The 24,946-nt window shown below is 41.7% G+C and overlaps 1 protein-coding gene across 1 annotated transcript; it reads left to right on the top strand.

Moving 5' to 3' along the window:
* The first annotated feature begins 7,036 nt into the window (after positions 1–7,036).
* LOC141630789 (uncharacterized) lies at positions 7,037–11,170 on the top strand. Its single transcript, XM_074443544.1, has 3 exons — positions 7,037–7,226; positions 7,344–7,669; positions 7,916–11,170. Exons 1-3 carry the CDS (start codon positions 7,037–7,039, stop codon positions 11,168–11,170), a joined length of 3,771 nt encoding a protein of 1,256 aa, XP_074299645.1.
* The last annotated feature ends 13,776 nt before the right edge of the window (positions 11,171–24,946 follow it).

The following is a 24,946-nucleotide window of genomic DNA, read 5'->3' as shown; positions in this document are numbered from 1 at the left end:
ATAAGCCAATTTTTTAGAGACCTTTGTACTTCTACGATTAGACTTGATTCTATGGAACGTCTGGAGTCAAACATTGCAGAGATAATATGCAAGTTAGAGAAGATATTTCCCCCGTCTTTTTTCAGTTCCATGGAGCATTTGCCTCTTCACCTACCTTATGAAGCGAAAGTTAAAGGACCTGTTCAATATCGATGGATGTAAAGCTCCAGTTAAAGCTGTTAGAACTTTTCATCTAATTTTAGATACCGGTTACCAGTTAGACTTATGTCAAACTCTTTATGTTCCGTCTATTTCTCGTAATTTGATTTTTGTAGGCGCACTTGATAAGTTTGGATATTCATTTGAAATAGGCAATAAAAAATTCAGTTTATTTGAAAATTCTAACCTTATTGGTTGTGGAATATTAATAGCTGGATTTTATAAACTTCATCTTAAACATAATGATGCTGAAATTTGTCTCACCTTGCATAATAAAGAAACAAAATGTAAGTCATCCAAAAACGATTCTTACTTCGTGTGGCATAAAAGACTAGGTCATATATATGACCAAAGAATAAAAAGTTTAGTAAAAGATGGTGTTCTATCAGACATTAATTTTACTGAAATTACAGCTTATGTTGATTGTATTAAAGGAAAAACAACAAAAAACCACAAAGAAAGGAGCCACAAGAAGTACTCAACTTCTTGAAATTATACACACAGATATTTGTGGACCTTTTGATGTACCAACTTTTGGAGGAGAAAAATATTTCATTACTTTTATCGATCATTATTCACGTTATTATTATCTCTATCTATTGCATGAAAAATCTCAATCCCTGGATGCTGTACAAGCATACATTACCGAGGTTGAAAGACAATAAGAAAACAAAGTGAAAATCATTAGATCTGATAAAAGTGGTGAATTTTATGGAAGGTATTACAAGATAGGACAACATCCTGGACCTTTTGCTAAACTTCTCCAAAAACTAGGAACTCAATACACAACGCCTGGTTCTCCATGGCAGAATGGTGTAGCTGAAAGGCGAAATCCTACATATATGGAAATGGTTAGATGAGATCCATGATAAGTCAGGCTAACTTGCCTATATCGTTATGGATGGATGCATTATGAACAACTGTTTATATCTTAAATAGAGTTCCAAGTAAGTCCGTTCCAAAGACGTCATTTGAACTTTGGAAAGGGTGGAAACCTAGTTTAACACATCTCCAAATATGGGGTTGCTCAGCTGAAGTTAGAAATTACAATCCACATGAAAAAAAATTGGATTTAAAGACAATAGGTGGTCACTTTATTGGTTACCCTAAAAAATCCAAAGGATATAGGTTTTATTGTCCTAACCATAGTACGAGAATTGTTGAAACCGTTAACGCCAGATTCTATGAGAATGGTGAAATCAGTGGGAGTACTAAACAGCAAGAAGTGATCATTCAAGAAATACGGGACCAATCCAAATACCCTTAACTTCGAATGATATTGAAAATCCTCCTATTTTTGAACCCATTCACAATAATGAGGAAAACCAAATAATTGATCAACAACTTCATAATGAGCGAGATTCTCACCAATCATAATGATGATGAAGCACCACAAGAACCGCCTTTACTAAGATCTCAGTGACAACGGAGATTGACTATTCCTGATGATTACGAGCTTTATCTAATATAATCTCAAGGGACTCAGGACCCGATTTCTTTTTCCCAAGCCATTAAGGATGTTAATTCTTATAAATGTATTGATGCCATGAAAGATGAATAAAAATATATGGAAAGTAATCAAGTATGGGAAATCGTTCAATTGCCTCCAGGCCATAAAGCCGTCGGATTTAAATAGGTCTTTAAGACCAAACGTGACTCCAACGGAAAAATTTAACGATATAAAGCTCGACTTGTTTTCAAAGGTTTTAATCAGAAAGACGGCATTGACTATAATGAAACTTTTGCTCCTGGTTCAAGAAAAGATTCATTAAGAATTATCATGGCATAGTAGCTCATTATGAATATTGTTCATACGAGTTATGTATGAGATGACATAATAAATGAATAATAATAATAATAGTAATAATAATAATAATAATAATAATAATAATAATAATAATAATAATAAGTTAGTAATGATAATAATAATAATAATATACGATACATGTATATATATACTTATACTACCATCCTACCCATATATATATACACCCACCCTATCCCTTATCCACCCATCTTATCCATTCACCTCACCACAAAATATTAACACAATCAACATAAATGAGAGGAGAGAAAAGAGGGAGATTTCAAGGGAGATTTTGTCGCTCCGCCTCGAGATCGTAACAAAGCACGACAACAACAACACCAACACAACACACTCGACACCCTTCCTTTAACACCACCAATGCAGCCACTACCACCACAGTGGTCACGGCATGACTCCACTACCCAGAGCCGTCCCCACGAGCCACCATCCTAGCCTAAAACCGACAGCACCCCAACACACACAACACACATACTACTCACACTCCTCCCTCCATTACACCACCTAACCGCCACCAACACCACCACCCACGATCTCCACCATGGCCTCCACTCAATCCACGACATAACCACCCTAAGTCAGGCCACGAATGTGGGTTAGAAACCTTGGTTCATCTCTGACCGTCATTGACCACTTCTTTGACCAACAATAACCGAGATTGACCGAGTTATTATATGCTTGTTGTTATTGTTGTTGTGTTTATACCATCTTAAAACGGGTTTTTAACCCACATTCGTGGCCTAACCTAGGCTGGTGGTAGGGTGGTTATGTTGTGGGTTGAGTGGAGGCCATGGTGGCGGTCGTGGGTGGTGGTGTTGGTGGCGGTAAGGTGGTGTAAAGAAAGGAGGAGTGTGAGTAGTATGTGTGTTGTGTGTGTTGGGGGTGCTGTCGGTTTTAGGCTAGGGTGGTGGCTCGTGGGGACGGCTCTGGGCAGTGGAGTCACGCCGTGACCACTGTGGTGGTGGTGGTGGCTTCATTGGTGGTTATCGTGGTGTTAAAGGAAGGGTGTCGAGTGTGTTGTGTTGGTGTTGTTGTTGTCGTGCTTTGTTGTTGTTATTGTTGTAGCGGTGCTGTCCGTGGACCACCGTGGCCGGTGGTGGTGGCCCATGGTGGCAGTAGCAAGCGGTGGTAGGTAATGGTGGTTTTCGAGGCTAAGGAGGGAGTTCGGGTGTCAGTACGAGTCGGGATTTGAATTTAATTATATTAAGTTATATAATTGTAATTTAATTAAATTAGTTAGTAATTATATTTAATTATCGTAATTAGTTGGCGACTTTTTGAAGGAGCATATTTGTACCCGATTGCTTTATTGTTTAGCGGGATTTGCTAAAAGATAGGTTTATCTTACTCAGTTTCAATAATGTGTATGTGTAGATACCCAGTATCTGCTGAAACTCCAACAAACACCCGATGATTATCGGACTACAACATGCTTTGGAATCGCAGAGTTTGATCGACAGTTCGTGTACAACTTTGCGTCGGAAAACTTAAAACGATTTCGAAAAGAAAACATTTCAAAACTTTTCAAAAGTACCTGGAGTGTTTAATGCAGGACGACAGGGTCGCAATGACACTAACTAGAGTCAAAACCGACACCGGACCAAAAACCGACTCAAAATTCAAATCCCGACTCCAACAACGAGTCAAACCGAGTCAAACACAAAAAAAAACCATTCAAATGCTTCCATGTTAAGATTTCCCGGGATCATGAATAGTCAAGTACCAAACATGTGCATACAAATCCTAGGATAGAACAAATCATGATTGATTTGTGTGAAAGCGACAAGACACCTCGAAGACGTGCGACGTGGCTCGCGCCTCTTGGAGCAGCCCAGGTGGCCACGTCGCTCAAAAGTCACACAACCACTCATTCTCCTATAAATACCCCTCAAATTCCACCATTTGAGAACTTACGCGAGTGTCCGCCCCCTCTTTTCTCCCTTAAAAATCTCGACTCGACTTCCTAAGTCACAATTCGACACGTGTTTACGACCTATCGATCGTAAACACATGCCTTACACATTGTTTGGTACCATCATCGTGCATTAAATCACTTGACCGACCATTTCAACCACTACACCATCACTAAACTTAACAAAACACTCTTTTTACTTACTAAAATGGTTTTAAACCGAGTCTTTTCCGACCAAACGAGTTGATACACTTACGTCGGTTTCTCACCATAAGCCAAGAATGTAAGTATGAGGGTGTAAAAATCCTTTTTTATCATGTCCTTAATTGTTTCATGACTATAACATGCTAAATCATGCATAACATGGTCGAAAACATGGGAAGAATGAGCCAAAACCGGACTTTTTGGTTGAGGTAGAGGCTACTGTAGCACATAGGCTCGCACCTAAAGCACCCTGCCCAGCCTTAAGTCCAATCCGTGTTTGGTCTCTTCATCCCCCTTTATTTTCATATTTGTAAACGGTTTTTATCAGAGACTTAAGAAGAGAGAGAAAATCCCTAAATTTAGAGAGAGAAATTCCCTAAATTTGAATGACTGAGACTACCACAGGTCTCCCGCCGGAGACCACCCAACCACCCATTTCCTCGCACAACTCTGATCAGCATGGAGCTTTATCCATACTCACTCCCCATACAAATCAAAAAAGTGCTAAGAGGAAGACAATGCATATTGACGAATTCCTAGCAAGCCCGAGTACTGTCATTGCTGCTAACAACCACTCTACGCCTCTGGGTGAGTCTGGAGTTCAACAAAACCCGTCGATCTCGGCCCCTGTGTCGTATAGGGCAATGGTGCAAGGGTTTGTTTCAGGTGAGGGCTCGTCGGAGGATCCATTTTTTGAAGAAATTGAAGATGATTCAGAGGATGATATTGCACCAGAAGAGGATGAAGAGGATGCTCTGTGTCCCAGAATTTCATTAACCAAAGAGGAGAAGGCCTTAATCCAAAAGCCATGGCGACACTCAATCATCATCAAGATGTTCGACAAAAAGATTGGCTATCTCGCACTAATGCGAAAATTGCAAGCGAAATGGTCAATCAAAGGCAAGCTAACCTTGACTGATCTCACTGGCAATTATTATGTTGCAAGATTCTCCACGAAGCAGGATTACGATTTTGTGATGACGCAGGGGCCTTGGATGATAGAGGATCACTACCTTAAAATCCGCAAATGGATACATAATTTCATTCCATCTGAGGATAGTATCAAATATCTAACGGCATGGGTCCGCATTCCAAACCTTCCTGTCGAGTACTTCAACGAAATGTTTTTAAGAAAGATAGGGTCGAAAGTGGGAAAGGTTATTCGCATCGATAAGAACACGGCCTCTGCTGAACGGGGTCAATTCACTAGACTAAGTGTCAAGGTCGATATTTCGAGGCCTCTTCTTTCATAGTTTCGACTCAATGGTAAAGTCTATTGCATACAATATGAGGGGTTGAAGATGATATGTTTTAAATGTGGTCGTCTAGCCCATGAAACAGAGCATTGTCCAAAGAGCTTAATGTATAGCACTAACATGGTTATTGAGGATGGGACGGTTCAACCTATTGATCTAAATACCACAGTGGGCGAAAATTCACTTGAGGCAGGCCTGCATCCAGAGGAAAGCGACGATTTTGGGGCATGGATGTTGGTGAAGAAACCTCCACGGAAAAAACCAGATGCAGTTCTGAACAAACATGGAACAAGTGCTACCACCTCGAATACTTTATTCAATTTCGGGCAAAGCTTGAAGAAGACGGGTTCGAGATTTGAAATCTTAACAAATAATAAGGAAAATTCCGAGAATCCGTCAAATTCCGCTATTTCAGCCATTAATTTAACAAATAATATTCCTAACCAAAATAACACCCAATCTCCTATAATCAATCAAAGAATAATATCTTTGACTAAGAAAACTAATAGTCTAGTATCAAGCCATCCCTCCTCTAAAAACTCTTCCAAATTTAGCCAAAAAAATAAAAATATTCAACCTTCCAATTCTAATATTATTCCTAATACTATCCAAAATAATAAAAATACTCAATCTTCTAATTCCAATAATAATCCTAATAATTCAAATACCCTAAAAGATATTACCAATATCCCCTCAATTCCAAGGATATCAAACGCAACATCGTCAAATCCGCAAACTCACAATACCACCTCTGCTACTACAGCTTCTATGCTTCGTCCCATCCAAAATCAACCAAACAATGAATCCACACCCTTATTTCTCATATCTAGACCGCCCTCTACCGCAACCAAGGTTTCTCCCCCAGAACCCTCACATAGTTATGATCTAGGTAGCACGGACACTTCTCCTAATCAGTCGTCCCGTGTCGGACACCGACACTTCTCGGATACACGCCGAAACGTGTCGGACACCTATAAAGCCGTGTCTAACTTTCTACATTTATTCGGGCACGTGTCCGACGCGTGTCCATGGTATTTGGGCCGTGTCCGACGCGTGTCCATAACATTTAGACTTCATTTGGGGTGAATGATGTTCTTTAAATGAGAAATGAGTAGTCGAAAGAGATTGATTAGAAGATGCGTTTGGATGATAAATGAAAATAAGTTACAATCAAGGGCAAATTTTACCTTCACTTATTTAAATTTACTATCAAATAATTTTATAAAAATAAAATCTAACGTTCATAATTATAAACTATATATTTAATTTAATTTAAATAACGTGTCTCGTGTCCTAAATTTTATGGGATGCCGTGTCACGTGTCCGTGTCGTGTCCGTGTTCGTTTTGGTGCTACCTAGGTTGTGATACCACCCACACAGCAGCTGAGAGTGTCGAACTGGCCGGAAATGGCCGCTCCCAGTATGGCGGTGATGATTTCGGAGTGCCCAATAATGGATGTGAAAATTGCATTACTGAAGGACAATCCTTCGAAGCTAGAGATCGAGCTATCGATACCATGGAGTATTGATAATTTGCTTAAACACGTAAGTCGTGCCTATCTATTCTCGCTCAATTATTTACCTGATCATATGAGTACACAAATACGGAATTTATGTCCCAACCTACCCCATATCACATTCATGGTATGGAACGTACAAGGTACCGGTAATAAAACTAAAATCAATGCTATTAAGGAAGTTGTGAAAACATATAAACCGTCTGTCCTTGCTCTTGTGGAGACACATATGGGGGAAGAACATGCCATTAGACTTGGAAACATCCTTGGATATGATGGTCAGTCGCGAGTTAACGCCACAGGGTATAGCGGAGGTATCTGGCTGTATTAGAAGACGAATGTGGTTAGTGTTTCTCCGGTGAAAGAGCATACGCAATTTATTACAGTAGAAGTAGCTCGACTCGGTGAATTCCCATGGTTCTTTTCTGTAGTATACGCCAGCCCAGACCCGACAAATAGACGGGAACTTTGGGCGGAATTGGAAGAATTCACACGTGTTAATAACCGGCCATGGCTATTAGCGGGGGATTTTAATGAAACGAGGTCCTTAAGTGAGAGACACGGGAGTGATAATAACATGGCTCGGAGATGTGAACGATTTAACAACTGGATTGAAGATTGTGAATTGATTGAGCTTGCTTTTACAAGCCCTATGCACACATGGGCTCGCGGCAATAGTGTCGAAACGAGACAAGGAGCTCGTCTGGATAGAGCATTGTGCAACTCGGACTGGAGCGAATTGTTTGAAGATGCGTTGGTACGCCACTTACCCGCTATAGCATCTGACCACTGCCCGCTTTTAATCTCCCCAAATGGTTTCGCACCTTTAGCTGCCGTGAATCGCCCGTTTAGATTCCAAGCATGTTGGTTGACATAAAAGAAATTTAAAGAGTTTGTTGAGGAAAATTGGTCACAACACGGTGTCTTTTCTGCGAGACTAGAACAATTATCATCGAAACTGCAAGACTGGAATCAACAAGTGTTTGGCAATATTTTTCGTCAGAATAGGGAACTCAAAGCACGTATTGAGGGATGTCAAAGAGAACTCCCCCTGAAAAGAATTAACTACCTTATTAAATTGGAAGCGAAATTACGACGTGAGCTCGATGAGGTACTAGCCCGTGAAGAACTATTATGGTACCAGAAGTCACGCATGGATTTTATACGAGATGGTGATCGAAACACCTCTTACTTTCATGTCAGTACTCTTATTCGAAGATGGCGGAATCGGATTACATCGTTAAAAAAAGAAAATGGAGAATGGACGTCAGAACCACATGAAATAAAAGAAATAGTAGTTAATTACTACAAATCCCTCTACTTGGAAGAACAGGAGAATGACGTAGAGGACAAGTTGCCTTGGAATTTATTCCAGGACTTCTCGAACACCGATTGGGAATGGTTAACTAGACCATTCAACATTGCCGAAATAGAAAGAGTAATAAATAATATGGGAGCGCTAAAGGCGCCTGGTCCGGACGGTTTTCAAGCTCTTTTTTACCGGAAAAATTGGGAAACTATTGCTGATTCCTTATGTGAGATGGTCATAAAAGCTCTAGAGGGTAAAGGGATGCCAGTAGGATTAAATGATACTCATTTGGTCCTTATACCCAAGGTCCCTTCTCCGGAGACTATTTACCAATTCCGTCCTATTAGTTTGTGTAACGTTGTTTACAAAATTATATGCAAAACTCTTGCTAATCGAATAAAGAAGGTCCTTCCGCATCTCATCTCAGAGACTCAAAGTGGCTTTGTTCCGGGAAGGCAAATTACAGACAATATCGTGGTCTTCCAGAAGGTTATTCACTCTATGAGAAAAAGAAAAGGAAAGCAGGGATTCATCGCAATAAAAATTGATCTGGAAAAAGCGTATGATCGTCTTCGTTGGAGCTTTATTCGAGACACCATGAAGGATATGGGTTTTCCGGGTCTTTTGGTGGATGTGGTTATGGAATGTGTAACTTCAACAAGAATGCAAGTTTTATGGAATGGTGAGCCGACTAAGCAATTTACCCCTACTAGAGGCGTCAGACAAGGTGATCCTTTATCATCTTATTTATTTGTTATGTGCCTAGAAAAATTACAACAAGCAATTGACCTTGAAGTCCGGAACAAAAATTGGCGTCCTATTGTTGTCGGTAGAAATGGCCCTTCGATTACTAATCTTTTCTTCGCGGATGACATGGTTTTGTTTGGGGAAGCCAATGAGGAACAAGCCTTAGTTATGCGATATGTTTTAGACAATTTTTGTGAAGCTTCAGGCGAAAAAATCAGCTCGGCTAAGTCGCGGGTCTTCTTTTCTAGTAACACGGCTGAGGAGATTCGATCGAAGGTTAGTACGACGTTGGGTTTTGAAGAAACAGCTGATCTTGGGACTTATCTAGGCATGCCCACCATTAATGGCAGGGTAACCCGTCACACCTTTGCGCATTTAGAAGAGAAAATGAATAACAGGTTAGCGGGTTGGACTATAAAAAAATTGTCTCTAGCAGGCATGGAGACCTTGGTTAAATCAACTTTAACAACCATGGCTAATTACAGTATGCAGACAGCTAAAATTCCGCGAACTATTTGTGATTCTATAGACATGAAATCCCGTCGTTTCCTATGGGGTGGAGATGAAAACAAAAAATCCATCCATTTAATCAAATGGGAAACGGTCCAACAACCTAAGGCTCGAGGAGGTTTGGGCATCGTCTCAGCTAGGCAAGCCAATGCAGCTTTTTTAACAAAACTTGGGTGGCGAGTTTTAGCCGAACCACATAGCTTATGGTCGAGAGTTCTCCGGGCGAAATATTGTAAGAATCGGTGTGATATTGACATTTTCCAGCCCAAGACAAACATGTCAAATGTCTGGGCAGGAATCTCCTCACAGTCCAAGACAATTGTACGAGGCACAGCTACTGCAGTTGGGAATGGAAGAAGAACTTTGTTCTGGGACCACGCTTGGGTAGACGGTATCTGTCTCTCTGACCATACTTTAAATCCCATACCGGAAGAAACCTTAAGGGCAACAGTCAGTGATATGTGGTGCGAATTTAATGGGTGGAAGTGGGACTTATTCGCCGATCTTCTGCCGCAGCCCATCCTCCTTAGGATCGCCTCGATCTCTTTGGTTCACGACCCGAGTTTGGAAGATTCTTTGTACTGGCAAGGCACGTCTTCAGGTAAATTTACAATTAAATCCGCTTTGGGTTATTTAAAGGGAATTGATTATGACCAATTACCTGAGTCTCCAGTCTGGCCTACCATTTGGAGACTACCAGTCCAACAAAGACTTCGTATGTTTCTATGGTTAGCAGCCCATGGTCGCCTTATAGTTAATGTTAATCGGGTTAGAAGAAATATGGGGGACGACCCCCTTTGGCCGAGATGCCACGCAACTGAAGAAACAGTCGAACATCTCCTTCGTTCATGTCCAATATCTATACAAATTTGGAACTTGGTGGGCATTAATCCAAGCAACGCCTTCTTTTTTAATATCCCGTTTGAGGAATCGCTAACCAAAAGTGCAAGCAATGATGTCGAGTCTTCTATGAAGGATTGGCCTATGAATTTCGCAATCACTTGTTGGTGGATTTGGAGATGGCGCAACAATGTGGTCTTTGGTCGAGAAGGAGAGAACCCCATAGATCCTCATACTTTTCTTTATCAACAATTTGCCAGTACGAAACAAGCTCTAGACCGTCACAATCTCTTCACTCCTATCCCCCGAGGGGCCACAACCGAAAAATTTATTCGATGGTTACCACCTCCCCACGGGTGGGTGATGTTGAATACAGATGCAGGATCAAAGGGAAACCCGGGTCTAGCAGGAGGTGGAGGTATTTTTCGAGATGAAACAGGTAACTTTATTACTGCTTACTTCTTTTCATGTGGGGTGTGTACCTCTATGAAGGCCGAGATACTCGCTCTGTTGGCGGGCTTAGAAAGAGCAAAGGAGCTGCGTATTCCGAAGCTGATTATACATATGGATAACTCTCCGTGTGTCGATCTCATAAATGAAGACCAATTAGTGAGCAACAGCTTGAAGTTCCTCGTCAAAAGATGTAAGGACTTGTTGAAAGGGTCTCATTGGAGGGTCAAGCTAGAACACACGTATAGAGAAGCGAACAAAGCAGCTGATTTTCTGGCCAACAAAGGATTTAATTCGAGTACTTTAATTACGCATCTAGATATTCCTCTTAATGAGCTCCGTCCAATCCTTAGGGAGGACATTTTTGGAGCTACCACTCCTCGTGTAATAGCTAGCATTTAATTTTCGGGGCTTTGCCCCTCTTACGTACCAAAAAAAAAAAAATTTATTTGTAAACGGTTTTTACCATTTCAAATATTTTTTAAATCCTTTTATTTTTACAAGTTTTTAACCATAAAACATTTTTCACCCTTGGTTCTTAATACCATGTTGGTTTAATCCGTGTTTCGGTGATAATATTTGGTTAATTTCATTTAAAAGGTATTTTAAAGCCTTTTATTTCATTTATTTACATTTTGAAGGGTATCTTAAAGCCTTTCATCATTTCTTTACACTTTCAAAATAAATGTATTAGTCAACAATACGAAGTCATCCATGGTTCTACATACCATGTCGGATTTTAACGCGAGTACGATGTTGAATATTGACTAATTATATTCAAATGAACTTAAAACAATTAGTTCATAATCATTTTCAAAACTATTCATGTCAAGCTTGCAAAGTCGAACCCGACATCGAATATCGTCAAAACAATGACGATTATTCAATTCTCGTTCTTCGAATCAACACAAAAGCGGCCTAAACGACCTTTTCAAACCAAAACGGGTCAAATACCCATTTTTCAACACGTTTTATAAACATTTTTCAATGGTCAGAACACGTCATATACCGTTGAATGACCCGCGCCTAAACAAGGCAGTTCTTTTCCTATTTTCAAACCAGGGGAGACCCCCTTACATCGCCAATAGGCTCGCGCCTCTTCTGGCTGCCTGATGCAGGGTCTGTTCCCCTTCCAGCATTGGTCTAGGATGATCCCGACTCCGGCTAACCCGGATATAGGACGGATCAGACGACTAATTTGCCCATTCAAATATCGTATTTGCAAAATGTCTTACTAAGACAAATGGATCACGTTATGCACCATAAACCTAATTTGGTAAATGGATGTTTAATTTCTATCTTGCATGAAAATCAACCATAAATCCCAGTCGACATCTTATGCTTGATATTTGGATTAAATCAACCGACTTAGAAAGCTCTTACATGTTAGGTTTAAACTATTGGATGCGCATTCATGCATTTAAACCGTTGAAACAACTTTTGCATTCAACCAACCAAGATCGATCAGTAGACGCCGCTACCGCGGGTGGGATTGGGTGTCTGATTAAAGGGCTTCCCAATACGTACCTTCACCTCTTACTCAAAAACTTTGGATAGTGGACGACTTTTTCCAGGGCGTACTAGAGTCATTCTAGAGATAGGATGCTAAAGAGGGACGATTCCTTATCTTTAGTACCTATGTCAAACACTGCTTTGTGCTTCGTTTGACCGAGGTATAAAGTGGATTTGAACGGGTTCCAAGCATCCCACAAATGCTTGGTGGCGACTCCGAACATCTCTAATCGTTTCGAGACCCTTGCCAAGACGAAACCGACAGATCTAAAACGATCCGGTCGAAAGCATTTTTACGCCGCCGAGCATGGCTTTCAAAAGACCGCTATACGTCCACGGATTGGCTTGGCGTGTAGGTGGCCATGTCCATAGATTGGCGACTCCGCTGGAGAAAACTAGGACGTTTGTGTCTTTGTGATCCCTGGATGGTGAGACTCGAACGAGGTCTTGGTTGGAATGAATTAATAGATATTACGGTCACGGTCGGGTTCCTTGTCCGGGCCCACAACCTAACCCTTTTCGACCAATTGGCTCGTCTCGTCGGCGTGAGTTTTCTCATCCCCGCGTTTCGAATCCCGATTGAGTCAAGCATACCATTGACGATACACATTTATGTTTCGTCAAAGTGCTTTCATTACCTTCGAGCACGAGGCTAGGGCACCCTCCTTACACATTTTGTTTGGATTGGTATCCCTCTCACAAATCGGGGTTTGATTGCTTGGTGTGTAACCCACCCTTTAAGGCAAAACCCGTGTCAGCATTATGCAGAAAATAATGAAACTGTAAGTGCTTATGTGCTATATGATCATAAGTCCTTCCGTGTCATTTTCAAACTTTCAAAAAACACCTTTTTGCGCCGTTATAATGGCCATTTCAAACCTCCGTCTTTCGCCGACCGTTGCTTTTCAACACGCCTTTCTAGGCCGTCGTAATGACGATTTTCAAACCCGGTTTTTATAACCATTTCAACACGCCTTTCTAGGCCGTCGTAATGCCGATTTTCAAACCCAGTTTTTATAACCATTTCAACACGCCTTTCTAGGCCGTCGTAATAACGATTTTCAAACCCGATTTTTATAACAATTTCGACACGCCTTCCTAGGCTGTCATAATGACGATTTTCAAACTCGGTTTTCTACAACCATTTCAAATCACCTTTTTACGCCGTTATAATCGCCGCGTCAAAACACGGATTTTAACCCGTTTTGCGTCGGCAATGGCTCTTTCAAAACCCGAGAGGAGCACACACCCTTTTCTCGAGACGCTTTTGGGATCCCGAGGACCATGCACCGTCCCTGAGACCTTTCAAACATTTCAAACTCGATTTTCAAAACATACAATTTTGAATTTCAAAAACCGTCTTAGGAAACAATACATTGTTTTCCGAGCCGACTCAAACTCAAAACCGTCTTTTGCAAACAAAATTAAGACAACCCTTTCAACTGATCGACTTGCGGAGATCCCTATCTTCGGAAGACGTCAATAAAGCGACAAATGAATCTTTTTGAAAATTTCTATTTTCGAAAACTTCAGTCCACCATTCCTATTCCGCCTCGTGTTTATCGAGTCGAAGCAAACGTACTTATGGGTCTTTACTTATGAGTAATCTCACCACGAGACTCGTCTAATGGCGTCAGGCCGCTACGTTGGACGCGTGCCAATAGTTCGGTCAACACCGTCACGTCATAAATCGAGTCAGCACCGAGGTACCACACACGGTCACCCTCGTCTGGTTGAGTCTGATCTTTGTCCTGTCCTTTATGTTGTCTGCGTTCAGTCTTTGAACCGTATCGGATTGAGTTGTAATGTGAGCCATTTTTCTGCCTCAGAACCATGGCCCCGTCTTCAGCTTCGTCCAACAACAACAATGATAACAACAGAGATGTCACAACTGCTCATTTAGCCAGCCTACTCACTGCTCTTAAGGTCACTCTGGACCGTGTCGAGACCCGTATCGACACCCTAGAAAACAAGGAAACTGGAGAGTACAACACTCTGCCCTTGACTGAAATTGAGAAAAGGCTCAAGCTCTTGGAAGAACAACTCCTAGCCAGGGGTAACAATATCCATCTTGAGAGAAACCGAAGGTTCGAACCTGTTGGGGATCAACTACCTGACAACTTTACCTTGACCGATGTGCCCAAAGTCATGAGAGTGGAGGCCACTCTCAATCATATTCGAGCCTTCAAAGACTACATGGCCATTAAAGGGGTTAAACAAGAACTTTTCACCCGGATCTTTCCATCATCCTTGAAACCGATCCCTCGCCAATGGTACTTCTCCCTTGACCCGAAGAACATTACTACCTGGGATGAGGTCGTAGTTGAATTTTCTAAGCAATATGCCGACAATATCGAAATCCAGGCTAATACCCGTACTCTTGAGGTCCTAACCCAAAACGACAAGGAGGGATTCACCGAGTTCTTAACCCGTTGGAGGAGGGTAAGCACTCAGTTGGTCAGCAAACCTTGTGAGTCAACCTTGGTAGAAAAGTTTGTCAACAATATCCGCCCGGTGTATGCCAACTTACTGAGATACCAAAACATCAAGACGTTCCAAGATCTACAAATCCTTAGGACAGGCAATGAAGACAACCTTTGAAAGGGTGTTCTAGCCAAAACCACCGGTAGAGGCTACCAGGGGTCCACATCAACCGGATCTCGCCCCTATGGTCAGACAAACAAGATTGATGAGGTCAACTTCCTTGAACCAACCGCCAAGAGAGCTGAGCGCCCCTAAAGTGTGTTCACCAATATAGGGTCAACTTATGCAAGCGCCCTGAAAAGGCTTATGGACCAAGGGAAGTTACAACTAATCGGACCCACCTCGGATCCCTCTGATGCTAAGAAGCCCCGCTTATGGAACCCTAATACCTACTATTAGTACCACCAAGGGAAAGGGCATGACACGGAAACCTGCTTCAAGCTCAAACACATCATCCAAGACATGATCGAGAAAGGGGAATTGCCTTTGCCTCCACCGACTAAACCGAACAACAAAACAAACCCTTTGGGAATCCATGCTATCTCCGATGATGAGCCGACCTTAGACTGCTCACACCTCATCCTGCCAATTGATGACGAGGTGAATGCCTTGGAGAGGGATGCCTCGGACATGGTATATGTGTTCAGTGCCGCAACCATGCTTGCCATGTTCCAACAAGTTGAGGAAGCTATAGCCAGTCTCTCCGAAAGGATTACCCGAGTTGACGATGCTTACCGCTGACTGATTTTCAATCCTCCAACGCCACGCCCAAGGGAAGGTCCCCCAGGCCCCCAAAACTACCCTCACCAGGATGGATTGCTCCCGCGACCATTCTGGCATACACCTCACGATAATCACCCTCAGAATAATCACCCCCACAATAATCAACCTCACAAAATTTTCCCTCACAAAAACTACCCTCACAAAAATTTCTATCACAAAAACTGCCCACCGAGGAATACCCCTTCAAGGTACCCTCGAGATCCCGAAATCAATGGCATATGGAGAGATGATGTGGAGGATGTTTAAATAGTCCTAGGGAAAGTGAAACAGGCGAAAGAGATCGGTCATCTTACCCGGTCCGGACGCCCCTATCAAAACCTAATAGTCGTTCCAACAATGAGCGACCAGGTTGTCCCGGACGTGGACACTCAACCCAAGGCTCCCGAGAATTCGATCCTCAAACAACTGCAAAAGGCAAAAGCCGAAATTTCAATTTGGCAACTGATTGCCACGTCCTTCGAGCATCGACAAGCTCTACTACAAGCCTTGGGAAAACTGACCGTGCCCTCTACCTCCTCCCCGGAAGAAGTGGTAGCACACATGACAAGGGATGTCCCTGATCTGAGCAACCCGGTCATCTTCTCCGACGAAGATATCCCTCCCTTCGGAGCCAACCATAACCTGGCCCTATACATCACAGTACAATGCCTAAAAAATAATGTGCTTATGGTTCTTGTGGATGACGAATCTGCGGTTAATGTCATTCCCCTCAAAATGGCTCACAAACTGGGTATCAAAGAAGCTGATTTGGTCCCAACCAATCAAGGAATACGCGCTTATGATGACACTCATCGTAAGGTCGCAGGGCTTATCACTCTAACCGTCGCAACCGGACCACTGGAAAGGCAAACCAGTTTTCAGGTAGTTGACATTGACGCCTCCTTCAATATGCTTCTGGGACGTCCCTGGATTCACGCCGTCAAAGCGGTTACTTCTACCCTTCATCAAATAATCAGGGTCCCCTTTAACGGGAAAACTATCACGATTCCTGCTTCCCCGATCAAAGCCGTCATGAAAAAGGGAATAGCCTCCCAAGCCATTAAGGAGGACGACGATGAAATGTGGGGATTTCAAGCTGTGAATACACTAACTGATGAACCAACACCCTTTGATTGTGACCCATTTGCCAACTTCACAGTCAACCGCATTCTGATGCGCCAGGGTTATTTCCCGGGCTTACCCCTTAATCTGCTGAAGAGCGCCTTACCTCCCTTGAAACAAGCTAAGGTCCCCAACATCCCCTTTGGGCTGGGCTATGAACCTACCAGTGAGGATATCCAGGAGATGAACCTCCTAGTTCGGAAGCGCAAGAAGCACAGAGTTATCCTTCGTCCCTATCATTTCACCCTCAATGGATACTTTGTCCCCGAGGGAGAGTCCGAGCTCTACCATGGCTTTCCTGAGCCGATCTATAACTCTGTGGCCAAGGTCAGACACCCGGGTGTAGAAGTCTTCCAGGACTGCTACTTCATCCCCAAAAACACCGAAGCTGCATCAACCGAGTCTAAGTCGTCCCCATGCCTCGACGGACAAGCGGTCACTCTCCTCTTTAGAGAGGATAACATCAAGCACCTCGACTATGAGGACATTATCAAAATCGCCTTGAAGGACAACCAGTTCGACCCGACCGCCTTGATCTTCGATACTAATCCGGAGAAAGCTACACAAGGCTGGAGGAAGACCGTCAAGTGGACCGATCGCCAAGGCCGCATTCTCAAGATCACAACTGGAGAAGGCCCTATGTTCAAAGAGTGAAGTGAAGAAGAATCCGAGTCTGAGTCGGAGTCAGAGTCTTTCATAGCTCCTAGCACTCCTGATGTCCCAGTCAAGGTCCCCTTCCCGCTGTTTTATCACAAGCTTGTGGCTGCTCCAGAGGGTGGGTCAACTAGGGTTGTCCTCACTCCCATGGAAGGTGACAACCTGGAGCCTGTTCCAGGGACCACCTCCTCTGCTGTGTCGCCTCTGGCTGACCATGAGATGTCTGTCCTCTCTGAGTTTTTAGCTCGTGTCAACTTAATGAACGCTAAGTTTGCTTATGACTCGTCTTAATTTAACTGCAATGCAATTCTGAATGACTATGAGGAATTTGACTTGAGTGGCTACCCACCTCCCTTAGACAAAGAACTTGACAAACGGGAAACCAGGACCCCCATCATTGAGGAGACCGAACCTATTAACGTAGGAACCGACAACACACCTCAAGAACTTAGGATAGGGACAACCCTTGACCCATCGGAAAGACAACAGTTCATTGACCTCTTATACGAATACAAGGACGTATTCTCCTGGTCCTACAAAGATATGCTTAGGATTGACAGGGAAATTGCAGAGCACCGGATACCCATTAAACCTGGAGCTAAACCCGTGAAGCAAAAGGTGCGCGGAATGCGTCCTGAATGGGCCTTGAAAATCAAAGAAGAAGTGGATAAACAATTCAAGGTCGGGTTCATCAAAGTGTATGAGTACTCTGACTGTGTAGCCATCATTGTTCCTGTACCGAAGAAAGATAGGAGGATTCGGGTTTGCGTCAACTTCAGGGATCTGAATAATGCGAGTTCAAAGGACGACTTCCCTTTGCCACATGTTGACATTCTGGTGGATAATACCGCCGAGCATGCTCTCCTATTATTCATGGACGAGTATGCTGGGTACAACCAGATCAAAAATGGCTGAGGAAGACATGCATAAGACTGCATTCACTACACAGTGGCCTTCGGCCTCATCAATGCCGAAGCAACCTATCAAAGAACCGCTGCCACTCTCTTTTATGATATGATGGACAAGGAGGTAGAGGTATATGTCGATAATATGATCGTCAAATCAAGAGAACGGGACGGCCACATCAGCGCCCTCCGGATGTTCTTCGCTCATCTGCGGAAGTATAACATGAGACTAAATCCTCAGAAATGTGCATTCGGGGTCACCTCCGGAAAACTCTTGGGACATGTCGTCAGCAAAAGAGGCATTGAGATTGATCCAACAAAAATCAAAGCCCTTCAACAAATGCCACGACCTAAGAACGAGAAGGATATTTGGGGATTTCTCGGTCAGGTTCAATACATCAGCCGCTTCATAGCCAAGCTCACCATGATTTGTGAGCCAATCTTCAAGAAGCTTCGCGCCTCCGATCACACCGATTGGGACGACGACTGTCAGAAGGCCTTCGACAGGATAAAGGAAATCCTATCCAAACCTCCTGTCCTCATTCCACCTCAACAAGGGATTCCCTTATCCCTATACTTGACTGTCAAAGACACAGCCATGAGAGCAATGCTAACACAAACCGTTGACGGTGAAGAACAAGCCATCTACTACATCAGCAAAAAATTCATCGATTATGAGATGAGGTACACCCAACTGGAAAAGACATGCCTTGCCCTAGTATGGTCAACAAAGAAGCTGCGGCATTACATGCTCAGCTACACAGTCCACATCTATTCCAAGATGGACCCGGTCAAATACATCTTCAAAAAACCCGTACTAAATGGAAGGCTGTCTAGATGGACACTCATGCTGTCCGAATTTGATCTCAAGTTCATACTGTTGGATTCATTAATCTAATGAATTTACATATTCATATATGTTCTAATTTATTTAGTCATAAAATAAATCCTAGATCTTATGCATGCAAACTAAAGCAAGATAAAAGAATAAATCGTCAATCTTACATTGAGGTTTCGGATATTAGGGCACCAACAAGATCACCTTCTTGTTAGTTCTTGAGCTTTCCTAATAATGGATGAACAAAAGGTCCAAAATAGAACCTCTCCCAAAAGTGAATACCCAAGGAAACCTCTTAATAATTAATATTATTTTGTACTAGAAATAATACAAGTCTTACATAAAAATATGACAAAAAATATTAATTTTGTTCTCTTGTAATTTTCGGCCAAGAGAGGAAGAATTTTGAAAGATTTTATTTCTCTATGTTTTCACAATTGTAGAGAGAAATTCCTATTTTCTTACACTAGAAAATGTTAGATGAAGTAGTGAATCATAATTAGAGAAAACCATTTTGTTTCTCATAGTGGAAAACCGGTGGGAGGGGTGGTAGAGGGAGCCAATGCATGAGGTTCATTTTCTTCGCAAGAAAAATAGGGTTGCATGTCTACTATTAGGCTTTAACCATCATGTGTTTCCACCTAAAATAAAAACACAATATAATTCTTAAACAGCCTCCATTTTTCGGCACATATTTATAAAATGGGAGGTCCATTTTATTTTTGTCATTTGTCAATTGTGACATATGTGACATGTTACTTGACATGTGAAATTGTAATGTATTTTTAACATATTAAAAATCAACATACTCATAAAATATGTCATATACAAAATCGACTAGTAATTCGTAATTACTTGTACCAAAACAGTTTATCAATTATAAATCACAACGTCTTGTATTTATAATAAATTATTCATTCAATTTCAATTTCAATTATTTCGTAAACAATAGTTTTATCCAAGTAATAAAACAATTCGATTACTTAGACCGTATCTAATTTAATCGAATTACAATAAGACACGTTAACTTTACTCACAAAATCATCCGTCAATTTTAAGCAATTTAATTAACTCGTATCGGCATACGATTAATTAAATAATCAATTAAGTGTATTTCCCTATAGGTATGACCTAAGGGGATCAACTGATCACCACCGTCGCACGACAGTAATGTCAAACTCTAGTCAGCCAATCATTACCGATATGTGTGGACCAGTTGACTGTAAAATATTACATCCCACATGTATTCTTAAAATGAGATTTAAACATGTGATCATCATGATCGACAGTTGTGATCGCATTATTGTCGGAGGACACATATTCCAACAATCTCTCACTTGTCCTCGACAAGTGTGCGTCACCAATTCTCTTGTCCTATTACTATCTCCCACTCAATGCAAGGTGTCTTTCAGGTCGTAATTGCAAGTGATCATATCGAGAGTGGTTTCCTCGATCTGGAGAATAACTGATTGACCAGAATTATCTACCATTGATACCTTCCGAGCGTGGCCACGCATTTCCAGTTCATTACTCCTCGAGTGGCCCTGAGATATTGTTATAACCCTGACAAGGGGTGGACAATTCCTATCGCACTTATTCCCTTCGACTAGCCACAGCCATCATAACCCAAAACATGCTCATTTGACCCCATTTACGAAGGTCGTAGTAACATAAATCAAAGTTAATCTGAAACTGTGCCACCTTTGGCGAATAGTCTTTAGTCAAAAGAATCGACTCATTAGAATACTATAGTAGTTCTCGCCACGACCAGGCTATATAATTTTGCCATAACTCTATAAGCGGTCATTAGCCCGAGAAAGTGTTCCTAACAGTCTGCTTATGTGATCGACTAGTCATTCTCATATGACACTTGAACTTGCAATCAATCGCATCACACTCTAGTCACTTCGAGACGTCACCTCATACAAGTGACTATGTGCGATTACTATGTCAATTTAGTTCACTTTAATGGGGTTCCAATCTTGTCTCTACAACCCATTTGTATATGACAAAGAAATGGAAAGATAAAATAGAAGATAAATGTGATTATGCATATGAGCAAATAAAACAACTCTTTTATTTCATATCAATATCTAACATAAAACTGGCATGCGTTTAAGTCCCATGGACGCAACATATCGATCATGCTTAGCCTGCGATAAAGGCTTGGTGAGCGGATCAGCTATGTTATCATCCGTCCCAACCTTACATATCGCAATTTGCTTTCTTTCAATGAAATCTCTAATTACATGATATTTTCTAAGTACATGTCTCGATCTATTACTAGACTTTGGCTCTTTAGCTTGGAATATTATCCCACTATTATCACAATAGAGAGTGATGGGATCATTGGTGGTAGGTACTACTCTTAGACCTTCCGTGAATTGCCTGATCCATACAGCTTCCTTGGCAGCTTCTGATGCTGCAATGTACTCAGCCTCCGTTGTTGAATCCGCAGTCACAGCTTCCTTGAAGCTTTTCCAGCTAACAACACCACCATTGAGCATGAAAACAAAACCAGCTTGTAACTTCATGTCATCTCTATCCGTTTGAAAACTTGAGTCTGTGTAACCATTAACACGGAGCTCGGTGTCTCCTCCAAACACTAAGATAGAATCCTTAGTTCTTCTCAAGTACTTAAGGATGTTCTTGACAGCTATCATGTGACTCTCACCTGGATTTCCTTGATATCTAATCGTCATGCTCAAGGCATACGAGACATCAGGACGTGTGCATATCATGGCATACATGATTGATCCAACAGCGGAAGCATATGGGATCAACTTCATGAGTTCAACATCATGGGGTTCGGAGGGCGATTGAGACTTGTTCAATATTGTCCCAGTTACCATAGGTACCACTCACCTTTTTTATTTGTCCATGCTGAAACGTCGAAGAATCTTATCAACATAAGATTCTTGACTTAGTGCCAATATCCTCTTGGATATATCTCTATGGATCCGAATACCTAATATGCGTTGTGCCTCTCCTAAATCCTTCATTTGGAAGTGGTTACCTAACCACTTCTTAACGGAAGACAACATCGGAATATCATTTACAATGAGTAGTATGTCATCGATATACAAGATTAGGAACACAACAATGCTCCCACTAAATTTCATGTATAAACATGGTTCCTCAACACTTCGAGTGAAACCATTCTCTTTTATCACATGATCGAATTGATGATTCCAACTTCTTGATGCTTGTTTAAGTCCATAAATGGATCTCTTAAGTTTGCATACTTTGTTAGGATTTTTAGGATCAACAAAACCTTCGGGTTGTATCATGTACACCTCCTCTTCTAAATGCCCATTTAGAAAAGCGGTTTTGACATCCATTTGCTATATTTCATAATCATGAAATGCGGCAATTGATACGTGCATTTTATATAGTCATTTTAGCCTATTTTATGCACGTATTTATATTCTTTTATCGTAGTTTATGCTACGAAATGCCCCAAATATGCTACTTTGGGTTATTTTGTCTTATTTGCAGGAATGAACCAAGAAGTAATGAAATCGAGCCATTTATCATCCGTTTTGCATGCATTTGGAGGAAGAGTGAATTTGGAGCGGAAATATTGCTGTCTTGGGATGCGTGAAGCTGTTTCGGGAGCTAAAAGGACAAGTCAAAGTCAAACTAACGAGAATTATGAGCTGCTAAAGTTAGTATTCACTCGATCGAGCACTTTACTAGTTGATCGAGTGGTTTTAGATTCAATAATTAGTCGATCGAGCACTTTATATGGTCGATCGACCAGTTGCTTATTTGTGTTTAGTCGATCGAGTACTTCTTTTGGTCGATCGAACGGTCTGAGCTCTAATTTGCTCGATCGAGTAGTTTAAAACCACTCGATCGAGTGGTTTACCCTACGGGCTTGGGCTTTTTAGGTTTATTTCCTTCATTAGGTTAAATAATTCCTATTTTCTTATAAATAGGAGAGTTAGGACGTCAGTTAAAGGGGGCTTCTCCTCTCTTATTATTCTAATACACTGTTACTGCTACTTTTTTCTCCCTTATTTTTCCGGATCTATTTCTACTGTAATTTCATCTTTTCCCTCTACTCCTATTTAATGTTTATTATTTCTTTCCCTTTTGTTCTTGCTTATTTAATTATGTCTAGCTAATTCCCTTGATATGTTAGGACTAGGGAAGCCGTGGTAGCAATATGTCAGGATCGACTTGATTAGATTAGTTTAGCGATAAGAATTGTATTAAGCAATATAATTGTGATTAGGTTGAATGAATGCATGCAGGAGACCAATTTATTTAGTTACCCCCGACCTGGATCGAAAGATTGGAAGGGAAGGCTTGCTTAATTACAATAGGTGATACCTAATTAGGGCGAAAGCTAAGTTAGGGAGACCCTAGGGCGATTAGAGACCGAAAGGTTATAATCGTAGGTTTTAGGACCGAAAGGTAACGACCTCGCTCTTCTTATCAATATTTTAATCAACTCAGTTGACCCGATAGTGTAGCTGCCACGGTAGACCGATTCCTAGCATATTCCTCTCTTTTATCTGATTTACCCTTGCATTTATCCTTTATTTCCTCTTATTAATTTCCCTCTTGCCTTTAGCCTCATTAGTTTAGTCAAAATATTTCAAACCCCCAATTGTGACATTAGACAGATAGAATAGACAAGTAGATAGTAAACCGCCTCCCTGTGGAGATCGACCCTACTTACCGCTGACTTCTGTTAGTAGTAGCTAGGTATTTATTTTTGGTACAGAAACGACCGTATCAAATTTTGGCGCCGTTTTCGGGGCGGCAACTATTTATTTATTTGTTTAATTCTGTGTGTTTTTAGCCTCAGGGGATTTTTCCCTTGAGGCCGTTCTAATCTTTTCTTTAGTGCTGTTTTGATAGGCCTTACGGGTTCTACCTAGACAGTTCTAGGTGAAAGATCGTGAAAGGGAAGGCTTGAGTACCTTTGACCCATCACCCATGTCCCATTATATGGCACATCAGGTGATTTACTGCGGGAGATGTGGTTCTGCTGAGCACAATGCAGTTTTTTGTATGGCAGAAAATGACGCGGCCTACGAGTTCAAGCGTTGGGGACGTGTTAGGCATTCCCCTGTAGTTGTGCTGCCACATCCACCCTATCAATGGCCACCGTAACAAGATCCTCCTGATATACAGAAAGAAGAGATTGCGGAGCTGAAGTCTTTGTTGGAGACAATTGCATCCCAAATGCAAGATGATGATAGACGCACTTGTGCGCGATTTGATAAGCTCGAGTCAGAAATTGCTCAGTTAGTAGCTGAGTCGGATAGTTGGCAACCAGAAGAGGTATACTTCACTGAGAGCGGTTTTTCCCATGAAGAAACTGTGTTGCCCAATGCTGAGGATGATTTTTATGACTCGGACGACGAATTTCTATCATATTTCAATAGCTTACGCAAAAATTTCAGCGCTGTACAGGAAGAATCACTCGATCAAGTGACTAATATTAGTCGATCGAGTGAATTTCAAGAAGAAAGCTCTCGATCGAGTGATAATTCTGCTCGATCGAGTAAAAATCAGGAAGGAAGTGGTCGATCGAGTGACAATTCTACTCGATCGACTGAATTGGCCAGCGAGAGCATTGATTCTTCATGTGGATTTGTTTTAGACGACGATTTTGATGATGAAAATAGTTATGGTGAGTCTCTCTTATTCAAAGCCGAGCTGGATGCGCTTGAGGCCGCGATCTACGGGACGAATTCCACTGAGGGCGACGAAAGGACAGCTGAGTCAGCATTTGCTTCAAGCACGGATGAGGTATTACATTCTTTTGTCGATGATTCCATTGAGAGCAACCTACCTGAGGTAATTAGCGATAATTTTATTATTATTGTTAATATTCAAAGTACGCTACCTCACTTGACTTATGCTTCGCCTTTTAATGCT

Source organism: Silene latifolia, chromosome Y (genome assembly GCF_048544455.1).
Source record: "Silene latifolia isolate original U9 population chromosome Y, ASM4854445v1, whole genome shotgun sequence".
NCBI lineage: Eukaryota > Viridiplantae > Streptophyta > Magnoliopsida > Caryophyllales > Caryophyllaceae > Silene > Silene latifolia.
Note: the sequence above shows the minus strand (reverse complement) of the source record. Positions and strands in the feature narration are given on the sequence as shown.